General features: G+C 38.5%; 1 protein-coding gene across 2 annotated transcripts in view; it reads right to left on the reverse strand.

Moving 5' to 3' along the window:
• Positions 1-15,816, reverse strand: part of EFR3A (EFR3 homolog A) — an 83,683-nt gene that overhangs the window by 38,005 nt on the left and 29,862 nt on the right. For both annotated transcript variants that reach the window (XM_040262120.1, XM_040262121.1), the window contains exons 3-7: positions 14,693-14,820; positions 13,300-13,450; positions 10,575-10,696; positions 6,899-7,048; positions 5,125-5,262 (exon numbers count right to left, since the gene is read on the reverse strand). In XM_040262120.1, coding sequence (XP_040118054.1) covers positions 5,125-5,262; positions 6,899-7,048; positions 10,575-10,696; positions 13,300-13,450; positions 14,693-14,820 — 689 coding nt within the window. The remainder of the gene's footprint in view (positions 1-5,124; positions 5,263-6,898; positions 7,049-10,574; positions 10,697-13,299; positions 13,451-14,692; positions 14,821-15,816) is intronic.

Here is a 15,816-nt window from a genome sequence, read left to right on the forward strand (position 1 = left end):
AACCAAAAAAGACAAAGTCTCTCTGGAAAGTCCTTCTCGGCACCCAGAGAGTAGTTTTGTAAGTATCTGTGTGGTTGAAAAAAACTGAACCTAAGGTTGTAGTTCAAAGTGGTTCCTGGATAACACTGCACCCATGTCTTCAGCAGAAGCAAAATAAAGCCTTTTATGGACTTCACATCATTAATCCAAGCCTCATATCCACAAGGAAAGTGACAATGAATATGGGCTCAAAATTCAAATTCACAGAACACACAAGGTAAAAGGCCACTATGAATGTCAATGATCTCTCAAGTTTTTAAGGGACTAGAACAAGTTTTTAAGGACTTTTATTTATGACTATATTTTCCCTAAATGCCTGGTATCTTATTTGCAGAGGGCATTTAACATTTAAATAACTAATTAACTAGCCGATATGTAATTAACTATTTAACATTTAATTAGATTAATTAACTAACAACTAACACATGATGTAAATCCATTAAGTTATACATAGAGAAAAATATAGCCCATTTTCGAGTTACTCAAGCAATCCATTATAGTTAACATGGTAACATCTTTCTTCTACAACAGCTCTCTAGATTTTTAAGGCATTATAGACTACCTCTTAGTTAATAACAGGATTAAGATAAAAACCTGGAGAAGGGCATGGCAAACCACTTCAGGATTCTTGCGTGGAGAATCCCCATGGACAGAGGAGCCTGGTGGGCTACAGTCCATGGGGTAGCAAAGGGGCGGACACAACTGAACGACTAAGCACAAGCACAAGATAAAAACTAGAATTCTGATATTAAATCAGCAGGTCTAGACATTAAAAAATAAATCTGCCCTTAGTTATACCTGACATAATTTGATTAGCTTTTAGCAGCATTTTCATAAGCCCAGAGAATCTTTAAATAGTAAACATCATTTTTTGGTGGTGGTAGCAGTAAGGGGGAATCTCTCTGAAAATATAAGAACTCTCTGATTCTTAATTTGTGGTTTATAGATTCTTGTAACTAAAGACAAACTTTGCACCAAAATATTTTTCCTAAAAAAAAAAAAAAAAAAAAAAAGACTTCTGGATATTACATTTAGACTACTTGCAGGCGCAGGAAGGCCTAGAGGAACTATCCTACGTTGAAGGTCAGGAACAGCGGCGGTAAGGAGATACCCCTCATCCAAGGTAAGAGGAGCGGCTGTGCTTTGCTGGAGCAGCCGTGAAGAGATACCCCACGCCCAAGGTAAGAGAAACCCAAGTAAGATGGTAGGCGTTCCAAGAGGGCATCAGAGGGCAGACACACTGAAACCATACTCACAGAAAACTAGTCAATCTAATCACACCAGGACCATGCCTGCGGGACAACCCAAGACAGGCGGGTAATGGTGGAGAGGTCTGACAGAATGTGGTCCACCGGAGAAGGGAATGGCAAACCACTTCAGTATTCTTGCCTTGAGAACCTGATGAACAGTATGAAAAGGCAAAATGATAGGATACCAAAAGAGGAACTCCCCAGGTCATTAGGTGCCCAATATGCTACTGGAGATCAGTGGAGAAGTAACTCCAGAAAGAATGAAGGGATGGAGCCAAAACAAAAACAATACCCAGTTGTGCATGTGACTGGTGATAGAAGCAAGATCCAATGCTATCAAGAGCAATACTGCATAGGAACCTGGAATGTCAGGTCTATGAATCAAGGCAAATTGGAAGTGGTCAAACAAGAGATGGCAAGGGTGAACGTCGACATTCTAGGAATCAGCAAACTAAAATGGACTGGAATGGGTGAATTTAATTCAGCTGACCATTATATCTACTACTGCGGGCAGGAATCCCTCAGAAGAAATGGAGTAGCCATCATGGTCAACAAAAGGGTCTGAAATGCAGTACTTGGATGCAATCTCAAAAACGACAGAATGATCTCTGTTCGTCTCCAAGGCAAACCATTCAATATCACAGTTATCCAAGTCTATGCCCCAACCAGTTATGCTGAAGAAGCTGAAGTTGAACAGTTTTATGAAGACCTACAAGACCTTTTAGAACTAACACCCAAAAAAGATGTCCTTTTCATTCTAGGGGACTGGAATGCAAAAGTAGGAAGTCAAGAAACACCTGGAATAACAGGCAAATTTAGCCTTGGAATGCGGAATGAAGCAGGGCAACTAATAAGAGTGTTGCCAAGAAAACGCACTGGTCATAGCAAACACCCTCTTCCAACAACACAAGAGAAGACTCTACACGTGGACATCACCAGATGGTCAACACCAAAATCAGATTGATTATATTCTTTGCAGCCAAAGATGGAGAAGCTCTATACAGTCAACAAAAACAAGACCAGGAGCTGACTGTGGCTCAGATCATGAAGTCCTTATTACCAAATACAGACTCAAATTGAAGAAAGTAGGGAAAACTGCTAGACCATTCAGGTATGACCTAAATCAAATCCCTTATGATTATACAGTGGAAGTGAGAAATAGATTTAAGGGCCTAGATCTGATAGATAGAGTGCCTGATGAACTATGGAATGAGGTTCGTGACATTGTACAGGAGACAGGCATCAAGACCATCCCCATGGAAAAGAAATGCGAAAAACCAAAATGGCTGTCTGGGGAGGCCTTACAAATAGCTGTGAAAAGGAGAGAGGCAAAAAGCAAAGGAGAAAAGGAAAGATATAAGCATTTGAATGCAGAGTTCCAAAGAATAGCAAGAAGAGATAAGAAAGCCTTCTTCAGAGATCAATGCAAAGAAATCGAGGAAAACAACAGATTGGGAAAGACTAGCAAGAAAATTAGAGATACCAAGGGAATATTTCATGCAAAGATGGGCTCGATAAAGGACAGAAATGGTATGGACCTAACAGAAGCAGAAGATATTAAGAAGAGGTGGCAAGAATACACGGAAGAACTATACAAAAAAGATCTTCACGACCCAGATAATCATGATGATGTGATCACTAATCTAGAGCCAGACATCTTGGAATGTGAAGTCAAATGGGCCTTAGAAAGCATCACTACAAACAAAGCTAGTGGAGGTGATGGAATTCCAGTGGAGCTCTTTCAAATCCTGAAAGATGATGCTGTGAAAGTGTTGCACTCAATATGCCAGCAAATTTGGAAAACTCAGCAGTGGCCACAGGACTAGAAAAGGTCAGTTTTCATTCCAATTCCAAAGAAAGGCAATGCCAAAGAATGCTCAAACTATTGCACAATTGCACTCATCTCACATGCTAGTAAAGTAATGCTCAAAATTCTCCAAGCCAGGCTTCAGCAATACGTGAACCGTGAACTCCCTGATGTTCAAGCTGGTTTTAGAAAAGGCAGAGGAACCAGAGATCAAATTGCCAACATCCGTTGGATCATGGAAAAAGCAAGAGAGTTCCAGAAAAACATCTATTTCTGCTTTATTGACTATGCCAAAGCCTTTGACTGTGTGGATCACAAGAAACTGGAAAACTCTGAAAGAGATGGGAATACCAGACCACCTAACCTGCCTCTTGAGAAATCTGTATGCAGGTCAGGAAGCAACAGTTAGAACTGGACATGGAACAACAGACTGGTTCCAAACAGGAAAAGGAGTACGTCAAGGCTGTATATTGTCACCCTGCTTATTTAACTTCTATGCAGAATACATAATGAGAAACGCTGGACTGGAAGAAACACAAGCTGGAATCAAGATTGCCGAGAGAAATATAAATAACCTGAGATATGCAGATGACACCACCCTTATGGCAGAAAGTGAAGAGGAGCTAAAAAGCCTCTCGAGGAAAGTGAAAGAGGAGAGTGAAAAAGTTGACTTAAAGCTCAACATTCAGAAAACGAAGATCATGGCAACTGGTCCCATCACTTCATGGGAAATAGATGGGGAAACAGTGCAAACAGTGTCAGACTTTATTTTTGGGGGCTCCAAAATCACTGCAGATGGTGATTGCAGCCATGAAATTAAAAGATGCTTACTCCTTGGAAGAAAAGTTATGACCACCCTAGATAGCATATTTAAAAGCAGAGACATTACTTTGCCGACTAAGGTTCATCTAGTCAAGGCTATGGTTTTTCCTGTGGTCATGTATGGATGTGAGAGTTGGACTGTGAAGAAGGCTGAGTGCCGAAGAATTGATGCTTTTGAACTGTGGTGTTGGAGAAGACTCTTGAGAGTCCCTTGGACTCTAAGGGGATCCAACCAGTCTGTTCTGAGGGAGATCAGCCCTGGGATTTCTTTGGAAGGAATGATGCTAAAGCTGAAACTCCAGTACTTTGGCCAACTCATGAGAAGAGTTGACTCACTGGAAAAGACTCTGATGCTGGGAGGGATTGGGGGCAGGAGGAGAAGGGGACAACCGAGGATGAGATGGCTGGATGGCATCACTGACTCGATGGACATGAGTCTGAGTGAACTCCGGGACATGGTGATGAACAGGGAGGCCTGGCGTGCTGTGATTCATGGGGTCGCAAAGAGTCAGACACGACTGAACTGAACTGAAACATGCTATAAAGACAGAATCAGGAAGGGGAAGAACAAGGCACATGATTAAAAAGACTAACAAAAATATCCAGAAATTACACAGAATATTATATAGGTCTATATGTGACAATTGAGTTAGAGGCTTGACAAGAGCCTCCATCTCTATGTGAAGAAACTCAAAGCTTATAAATGTATTTTGCTTGGAGGGCAGCATATAAGTACCAACAAGATATTTAATATTCCTATGATTAGTCACTCAGTATACAATAAAATTTACTCAGAGAAGAGAATGTAATCTAAGGCAGCCCAGTCACACAAAAAAGAAAGCAAAGAAAGAGAAGCCAAATATGAGGAACTGACCAGAAGTTAATAAAATAAGATACATCATACTTGGATAGTCTGCTTTAATATTTTAGTGGGCATATGCATTCCAAGGTGTGAACAGAAATCCCAGCGAAACAATGCACACGACACCAAGAGCATGACTGCGTTTCCTACTTAAGAGGGAGAAGCGGGGAAGTGGTTGAACCAGTGCTCAAAGGGACATTGTCTGACTCAATCCCGTACCCTTCCCACATCACTACACTGGCTCCATGAATAACTCTCTCATACAAGTAAGAGGGTTTCAAAAAAACTCAAACAGAATGCATACAGCACAGTCAGATGCAACCAGGAAAACACCAGCGACTTACGCAAAAACTGGTCTCACAGCGTTATTCATATTCCCAAAGCTCGCCCGGCCCAGCAGTTCTCTGAAGCAGTTTTCAGCGAGCACAGCGGGATTCTCTTCTTTGTCTGCTGCTGAAGGAGAAGGAGGAGGGCCTATGCGACTGGGAAAAAAAGAGAAATGAAGACAAACAAACCAATGCAAGACTTCTGACACCAGTTCTAACAGGTAAACAGGAGAGATTTGACTTCTCGGAATTTCTAGCATGACATTTTCTTTTTACCTAAAATAACTTTAGAGCTTAATTTTACTTCCATGAATTCAACACCTTGAAGCTGATCATATAATCTTTCAAAACGGGAGAACTAAATTCAGTTGTACTAACTTGTTTCTAACTAATAGAATATATTTTCCAAAGGCAAAATACTCAACAGTTGCTATTTTGTAAAGTTGCTACAACTTCTCTACATTTAGAGCACAGTCTCAGTAAGAAAAAGGTACCCAAAGATCACCCAGTTTAACTGTAAGAGAACAAAAATAAAAAAGTAGAAAATTATGACACAGTGTAAATAAAAGCTAACTAGAACACCTGTAAGTCTCCTCAGTAGAATACCTGTAAATCTCCTCAGTAGACACAATTTGTTCATATTTTAACACTTTACTTCATGTACAATAATAACAAAGAAAAGCATATCTGTGGCACTGGGATAAAACCATGAGAAAATACAATTTCTTAAAATTTGTCAACCAATTTAACTTAATCCTGTACCTCAAGAGCCATAATCATGGGCAATCAGTTCTCAACCAGCTAGGTACCTTCAAAAAAACTAACCTCAGCCACAATGCCAAAACTAGGAAAAATACAGAAGGTGCTAAAATATATCAAGTCTCACACTTTAGGTTTCCAAAGCTCCAGACAGTCACATTTAAGAAATCTAGTGTAAATATTTTCTGTAATTGCTATAAATTTCAATAAACATATTAAGTGCCTACAGAGTTACCAATTTCATCTTTTCACTTCTACACCATGTTTACTTTGGCATTGCACACATAATCATCAAAACTACAAATAAAGTTAAACTTTTAGAACTACAGAATTAAATATCTTTTAAATTTGATTCAGACTTTCCCTCTTTAAACTACAAGAAAAGGGAGATCAGGAAATAAACCAAACTGGAAAACACTGCTTCTAAAACTTGGTTGTATACTACTTCTGTGTAAGGCAACAGAAATCTTCCAGGAAAGCATGCTATGGCATCTGAAAAAGGAGAATAACCACAGACTCCTAAGTGCAATAGGTTACCGGTGTCGGGGGAGCAGAGGGGTCAGCATATGCCCCAAAACAATATTCCATGCCAAAATAGAATAAATAAGAAACAGTCTAGTATTTATGTTGAAAAAGCATAGAGAGTGAATAGTAGCTGCTTAACTCCCTATGAAAAAGCACCTTGGATCTCTAAATAATAGAAGTTCAGTTTATAATCTCTATTTCTTACACTTGCAGCTTAAATGGTACTAATTCAAACTGCATTCTAGACTGCCCAATAATAAGCAGCAAGTGATAATTGATTCTAAAAGAAATAAAGCCTTAAGTGTCTGAGTAAGAATCTGTGGTCTACTCAGCCTAATGTGGTGACTAATGATAATTTTTTCAGAAAGGACATATATTTAAACTCACTCAAGTTTAGGAGACTACTATATACATAATACTAAAGATAAAACATTCTTATCCAAACAAGCAAGCACACATACACCCATACAAAATAACACAGCCCCACTCTACCATCTTTATTCAATACCTGTCAGCCTCTTCTATCTTTTGCATGTTGAACAGCAGGGATGGAACAATTTTATCCATATGCTGAGGCTCCCAAATGGTAGCCCGAAGTTCATCATTTACTGTTTTACGAACCACACCTTGAATACCTCTGATTCCAGCGATTCGGATTCTATGAAAAAAGAAAAAAATTCAGTCATGAAAAAAGTTATTTAAATAAGTTTGTTAGCTTAGTTAAGGGAATAGATGTTAAATAAATACTATTATCTCAAGTCAATAAAACAAAAATAACACTTAATAAGTGTAAGAAATTAAAATCTCAAAAATCTAAGATGGACAGAGATATGGCAGTTCCAAAAGAAACTGACTTTTAATATCATCTTTTTGTAATCAGCATTTAAAGTTAAAAAGGACTGTAAAATATAGGGTTAGTCTGTGTGTCAGTTTTCAATAAAATAATCTAATAAAAAAAAATAGATTCTCCTATATTCTCTCACATAAAGCATACCAAAGTTTTCTCAGGTCAGTCTTCCAAGGCAATAGAAATAAAAGCAAAGATAAACAAATGGGACCTAATCAAACTTGTAAGCTTTTGCACAGCAAAGAAAACCATAAATAAAACGACAACCTACAGACTGGGAGGAAATATTTGCAAATGATATAACTGACAAGGGCTTAATTCCCAAAATCTACTAACAGCTTATACAACTCAATAATGACAAAACAAACAACTCAATCAACAGATGCACAGACCTAAATAAACTTTTTCTCCAAAGAAGACACAGAGATGGTCGACGAGCACATGACAAGATGCTCATTACCGCTCAGTATCAGAGAGACGCAAGTCAAAACTACGAGGTACCACCTCACACCGGCCAGAATGGCCATTATTAAAAAGTACACAAATAACAAATGCTGGAGAGGGTGTGGAGGAAAGAGAGGCCTCCTAATACTATTGGTGGGAATGTAAATTGGTATGGCAGCTATGGAAAACTCTATGGAGGCTCCTCAAAAAACTAAAAACAGGGTTGCCATATGATCCAGCAATCCTACTTCTGAGCATATATCTAGAGAAAAATACAATTTGAAAAGATACATGCACCCTGATGTTCACTGCAGCAGTATGTGCAATAGCCAAGCCATGGAAACAGCCGGAATGCTGTTTAGGTTCTCACTGACAAGATGCAAGATAGATATATACATAAATATATAAAACACACACACACATACACACAATGGAATGTTACTCAGCCATAAAGAAGAATGAAATAACAGTATCTGCAGCAACATGGCTGGACCTAGAGATTATCATACTAAGTAAGTCAGAAAGAAAAAGACAAATACCATATATCACTTATGAGAGGAATCCAAAATATGACACAAATGAACTCATCTATGAAACAGAAACAAACTCACAGATAGAAAGAACAGAATGTGTGACTGCCAAGAGGGATGGGGGTAGAATGGACCGTAAATCTGGGATTAGCAGATGCAAACTATTAGACACAGAATGAATAAACAAGGTCCTTCTATACAGCACAGGGAACTATACTCAATATCCTGTAATAAAACCATCACAGAAAAGAATATGAAAAATTATATATGTGTAACTGAATCACTGTGCTATATTGCCGAAATTAAGACACTGTAAATCAACTATACTTCAATAAAGTTTAAAAAAGAATTAGAGTATTCTGAGAGGATGATAATAATTCAAACTAATGAGGATCAGATTCTCTCCCAGTTCTTGCCCAGAAGTCTGAGCAGCTGAGTGAGAACAGGATTTTACCGTCCTGAACACCCTTAATGTGTCCTCAGCCTGCCCCTTCATGGCTTCTCCCTGAGAACCTCTCCCCTCCGAGTCCACCTAGATGGAAGACTAGGCTGGTTCCTTTAGAGGGATGACATGTGAGCTAACAAAATGGAATGCGGATGATCCAAGCCATGTACACACTACACGTCTGTGTGTCCTGACACATACACATTACGGTATGTAGACAGGTAACATTTTGAGAGAAAGCTGCCCTCTCCTCCCTTCTCAATTCAAAGGCCTCAAGTTCCTCCAGCTCTTCCTCATTCTTCTTTAAAAATAAAATCTAACCTATCGGTTCAAGGATGGGAAGAAAAGTAACCAGAAAACAGCATATAAAACCTGAGGAAAGAACAAGCTCACAAGCAGAGCTAAGCTGGTAGCCCACCTTCCCTGAAACACCTTCATTCTGACCAAATGTGACTGTTATTTACCCTCCTTTTTAGCTGCTAGACTTTCCTGGTGGCTGAGATGGTAAAAGCATCTGCCTACAATGCAGTAGACCCAGGTTCGATCCCTGAGTTGGGAAGATCCCCTGGAGAAGGAAATGGCAACCCACTCCAGTATTCTTGCCTGGAAAATTCCATGGACAGATGAGCCTGGTAGGCTACAGTCCATGGGGTCGCAGAGTCGGATATGACTGAGCGACTTCACTTTCACTTAGCTACTACCTGAAATATTCACCATTAGAAGTTTACGCAGCTTATCCAGGACTGTTTCCAAAAGCCATAAAATAGGTTTAGAGACTGAAGGATGAGGGGAAGTGGGTGACATTGCTTCACAAGCCCACAGGGAAATAACGCATGCCTACAGGAGTAGCGGGTGGAGAATGGAATGTGGCAGTAATATGGCACTGAACAGGTGAGGAAGTGAACATGGAGACAAGGCAAATTCTGCCTCGTACAAAGCTGGATCTGTTCATGCTGTTCTCTTAGAACAAAGTCTTGAGAGATTCTTCTATAATCACAAAGGGATAAGCCTAACTTTACTACAAAGTTAGTATGTGCCAAGTCAAATATTTTATGAAAATCTTAAAGTATCAGTCCCATTTCCTACTGGCCATTACCTCTAATTTTATCTGACAGTGTATTGCTAAAAATAAAGGGATTTCTAATCATAAAACAAAGCCATGAACATATTCCATGAAAAGTGAAAGTGTTAGTTGCTCAGTTGTGTCCAACTCTTTGCGAGCCCATGGTCTATGGCCTGCCAGGCTCCTCTAACCATGGATTCTCCAGGAAAGAGTACTGGAGTGGGTAGCCATTTCCTTTTCCAGAGGATTTTCTTGGCCCAGGGATTGACCCAGGTCTCCTGCACTGCAGGCGTCTTCTTTACCATCTGAGCCACCAGGGAATGAGATATGAGAAGCAAAAGCTTGACTGGGGGTGGAATGGAGGCGTTGATATTTAATAAATAAAAGGTGGCCAAGGGAGGATTCTCATGGTAAGATGACACCTGAGCAGAAATCTGAACAATGTGAGGTAAGAAGCCATAAGGAAGGTATCTGGGGAGTTGTTCTAAGCCAGGAGGCCACTCAGTCCAAAGGCTCTGGGGAGAAGTGTCCCTGATGTGCTCACACAAGCGAGACCTAGGCACTGGATCAGCGTGAAAGGGGGAAGAAATGACAGGATGACAGGATCTAACATCGGTGAGGGGAGCATTAAAGGGGCATTCTGGGCTACAGTGGAGACTGCATTTTATTCTGATCCAGTTAGGAAACCACTCTCAATTTTGCTGCTTCAGTCAGTTCTTCTAACAGCAATGAAAAGCTGGACTTTAGGAATAAAGCATACATTTCCCATCTTCTTTGGTAATCATTATGTAAGATATAAACATAATATTCATCAACAAATTACTCCATGACTATAAATTATAAGACAATACATACTCTGTTCGTGTTTCTGGATCACTATGATAGGAGTGACACATGGCACTGAAGCGAGATACAAAAAAGTCGTAACGTCTATGATACGACGGTGTGTCTTCTTCAATATTTGCAAATTTAACAAACTAAAAAGAATAACAATAAAGTGTATTATCACCTTTTTCAAAGTGTAGAAAAAATACATTTTCATTCATTATTTGTTACATCGACAAGAAATATCCAAATAAAAAGCAAATGAGATATGAAATATCATAAATGTCACATATATACAAAAGGAATTTTTTAATAACAAACTTCACAAAATCAAGAATATAGCATTGTGAGTGTTAACTACAACTTTCTGATGCAGTTTCTTTGGAGTGAGTAAGTGCTTGCTTTGAAGCTCTTCTGCATTTCCCGGATGCTGGCAATGTTTTCGTGATAACCACAGACAGTTCCAAACCTTCAGGAGTTCTATTTCTTAAATCATAGGTAGGACATCTTGACAGCTGTTGTATAACACATGAATGAATATTTATACAAACAAGATGGGACAAGAAAAAAGGCCCTAAGCTGAAGAAAACATCACCAACACAGTAGAGAAGAAAAAGACTCATACAGTAAAAGTTATTCTACCTTTTTAAAAGATTGAAAAAGAGAGAGAGATATGCATGTTTAGGAAATTTTAAATATCCTACATGAGTCACAAACCCAACCATATGATCCCTTAATAGGCATCCTTTTTTTCTTATTTGCTTTCTCATTTATTTGGTGACTTACTGCTTCTAAAATAGCCTAAAGATGTCCTGGGAACAAAATGAAAGTAAGCATAAACTTGAAAAAATAAAAGTATGATACTAAAAGTAGTTTAAATTAATTCAGCCAGAGCCAAGTCATCTGTTTTAAATAATTTCATATGACTCATATGATTTAGAAAAAGGCCACAAATATCACACCTGGGGGTTCCATCCCTGGTCTGGGAAGATTCCACATGTGACAGGGCAACTGAGTCCATGCACCCAACTCCTGAGGCTGTGCACTCCAGAGCCTGTGCCCCGCAGTGAGACGCCACAGCAATGAGAGGCCTGCACAGCAACTAGAGTCCCCACTTAAGGCAAGCAGAGGAAGCCCACATGCAGCAACAAAGACCCAGCACAGCCAAAAAAAAAAAAAAAGTACAAAGACTACTAATAAACACAAAAGTCCTGAATCGGTCATGTATGACAATATTTTTTTAACATTCAATTTTCAATGTTTGAGAACTCAGCACCCCAAAGAAATTAAAATCAGACTTCCAGGAAATACTATATAAACAATGCTGGTCAAGATAATATAGCATTTCACTTAATACAATTCACTCAAATCAAAAGTAGGTTACTGGAGATGTTTGTCTTTTTCTCAAATGAGTCATTAAAGGAATTCTAACGGCATTGCTGACTTCAAGTAAAGAAAATTCTGGAGATTTCTCACACTAGAACTCCTTTGCCCCACAGCCATTAAAACATTTCCCCTAAATATACAGGATGGATGAATGACAATGTCCTACTGTACAGCAGTACAGTATCCTGTGATAAACTGTGATAAACTGTAACGGAGAAGAAAATGAAAAAAGTATACATTATATATATATATATATATATATAACTGAGTCACTTTGCTATACAGTAGAAATTAACACAATGTTGTAAATCAATTATATTTCCATAAATAAAAAAAAAAATTTCTCCTAGACTTTCCTCACCTAACTGTAAAGGAAGTAGGAGAAACAAAGTGGCTACGCTGACTGAGATGGAGCCTGTCACACCACCTAACTGTATATGGAAATAGCCAACATTTTCCCTCTGAAACTAACGGACAAAATCATACTAAGGGTTTTCAAACGGGGATTTTATTTACATAATCTAGGTTAAAAAAAGGAAAATATTATATTACTACCAACAATAATAACTAACAGTGCCATACACTGTTGTAAGAACTTGATATTAACTCACATCATACAACAATCCTATAAGATTGGTACTATAATTATCCTTGCTTCACAGATGAAAAACTAAGGCAAGGAGTGGTTAAATAACTTGCCCAAGATACACAGCTATAAAGTGCTGTAGGCATAGTACAGAGTAAGGCAGTCGAACCCTAGAAGCCGTGTTGCCAGTCAGCACCCACAGTTCCTAACCATGAAACAGCTGTCTGCAAGCAACAGCAGGTAACAGATGACTCTTTTGTTGAGAAGAACCTGGATGGAAACATGTAGATTGGTTGAATGCCCGAAAGCTTCCTCAGAGATGAAGACAGAACTAGAGACTGAGGCTGAAGGTGATACAATGAAACTAAAGATGAGGAGAAGGGTTATCACTATATTTTATTTTCTTTATTAAATATGCCTTCCTTACCCCACACATGTTTAATAAACTACGGTTCCGGATAAAAGAAAATGAATGTTGTTAGCAGAAACAGTTCAGAAGCAGTGTTAGAAGGCTGGGGAGTGGGTAGGGGGAGGTTGTGAGGGGACCCGGACCCCTTCCACTTATGGCCAACTGAGTTTCTACCACTTCTTATGATTCGTTATGTTCCGGATTTCACAGAGAGCAACAATAAAACTTTGAGACAAAATGTTCTAATCATCTACAACTGTCCTGGTTGCCCAAATACCCTGACCAGAGCATCTGCCATTACCAGATAAGGACACTCAAAGAAGACTTAATCCAAGTTATGGTAATTACTCTTAAAATTAGAACCGTTTACTTACAGAATTTGTTCCAAGAACTTGAAGCTTTGGTTCCCCTGATTCTAGCAGTTTTGCTACCATATGAAGAAAGCTTTCTACAAATGGCTTGATGCTTTGAGAATGGCAGGCCATAAGAAGTTGGTCCAATGCCTCCATAGCAATTAAAACGTACCTAAACATAAGAGAAAAGTAACATCAAAGCATCTCTAGCTCTCCAGATTCTTCTCAGCACACTCACAGGAATAATTAGAATAAATTTATTTAAATGCACAGAACAGAGAAAGGCAAATTTAGCAGCATCTGAGTGAGAGCCTAATCCTCTCATGACCCTAAGAATGCTGGGGTCACAAAATGACCCTCAGGTGGGAGGACGCAGAGGCCAGACTGCACTCCTCCACTCTCTTCTCCTCAGCAAAGCCTCTCCCAGAGCTGCTTCCGCATTAACTGCCCGTCAATGTTTTTGCAAACACAAATATTCTCCATTTTCCGGATTTTTAACCATACTTCTCTGCATCTGACCCAAAACAGTTATAATGAGCTTAAATTTCTAACACAATCTATTTGTATTTATAAATATGAGTATATAAAACAGTATCAGCAATATTGTAAGGAAAGGTATAAATTTTACCTTCTAATTCATCAGATTTTAAAGCTTGTACAAAAAGTTAAAATTCAGAATTTAGATAACTTTGCTTGAAAAAATGACCATAAGAACTATTTGTATCAAGACTCACATTTGTAGCAAATGCTCTAAATGGTAACAGTGTGAAAGTAGAGAAAGCCAGTATATCATCTGGAAAATGGAACACACTAAGAAACTAGGATCACAAAATGATAAAAGTATCTATATACCAAACTGCAAAGTAATTACTGTTCAAGCAGAGAGAATGGATTAAGATTGTAGTCCTTTATTTATGGGTCGATGTATAGCTCTCACAGTTCACATCAGCACGCCTGCTCAGAATTTACATATTCTGAACCTATTATAATATCTAAGACTAAACATAGCTCTCTTTTATTGCTCCTCTGACAAGCAAAACTGGAGCTGTGCTAAAAATTCATTTGCTAACAGAATTTCTGATAGTTTCCAATTTTGAGACTGATTTTTAAAGTATAGTACTGCACTGACAGACCTTTAAGGGAATCAATTTTTACTATTCCCATTAGGGAAGTTTAAAAATCAGTGGATGCTTAAACAAACAACTCTTTTAACTAACATGAGTCTATTCTTAAACCTGACTACGAGAAAAGTAATAAAAGCTACAGCATCTATTTGGTATAATACATATCCTCGTATGATATTACAATGCTTTATTCTCCATCTATTATCTTTGCCTGCCTAGATGGCAAAATAACTTATAGGATGATTTAGCCTAGGAAGAATTTTCCAAAGATACCACATTAGTTTCCTTACCCAGTACGATGTCTGACAACATCCCTGCTCAACCTTTCTGCCAGGTAAGAACCAATTCGATCCAGTTTCTCTGGAGCAGATACAGCATAAAATGTCAATTTCTCCATATCAGCTTTAACAAGGCCATCCTAAAAATAAAAACAACAACAACTGAAATAGGTTCTACTTATGCCTGTATTTCCACGCTTAGTGTTTGTATTTCTAAGTGCTGCTTGCTTCTCATCCCCCCTTTATGGATTGGAAATTAATCCCTATTTACCCTGAGCCTGCCTGGATACAGTCTCTTTAGTGCTAATCACCATTCTGGATATGTAGAGCTTTCAAAAAGTTAAAGCGCTGCCCTATTTAGGAAAGCATACACCTTCACAAGCACTGGATTATTCTAACATCTTCCTCTATATATTAAAAACAAAAAAACAGCTCAATCATACAATATATTATAGTAATTATCAGCAAAGGTTCAGTGACTTGCTCTCCTCACTAGAGCCCTCTTTGAAGGCAGGGACTATGACAGGTAGACAGATGCACTCTGGGCACCTGCTACTGGGTCCATTTTGGACACGAGATTTTTTTGTTTAATAAGTTAAAGATAAGAAATGTTGTCAGCTGGGTTTATGGTTGCCATACATATGCAAGGTTCATGTAAATCTTTTTCTTACATCTTATTTTACAGATTGCTCAAGTAGATTTTTTCTAAATGTTTGGCACAAATAAAAACTCTTTGTGTAACCATTCTCCAACTGACCTGTCACCACTCTCATATCAAAAGTGTTCAAAGCTCCCTCACTGCCAGTAAGATAAGTAGATTTCTTATCTGTTATTCACATTCCTCCATAATCTTGCCTCCACCTTATTTTCATTAGCAGCATGTTTCAGATTCCTTAAAGAAATGATCTGAATATGCAGTCTATTAAATGATACTTTTGAAATTTCCAATCAGGAATTCAGTAATTGTGCACTAGTAACACTCATTATACTACGATTAGGTTACAAGAACCTCCACTTGAAGGTCCTGGTCCCAAATGTTATCTCTGACTTTATCACACCTTTTCTCTTAGGTACAAAGAAACTAATCTCTGCTTCTCCAGATGGTGTATATCCTTCCAAGTTCATTTCTTCTGTGA

The sequence above is a fragment of the Oryx dammah genome, unplaced genomic scaffold, assembly GCF_014754425.2.
Source record: "Oryx dammah isolate SB20612 unplaced genomic scaffold, SCBI_Odam_1.1 HiC_scaffold_19, whole genome shotgun sequence".
NCBI classification, from domain to species: domain Eukaryota; kingdom Metazoa; phylum Chordata; class Mammalia; order Artiodactyla; family Bovidae; genus Oryx; species Oryx dammah.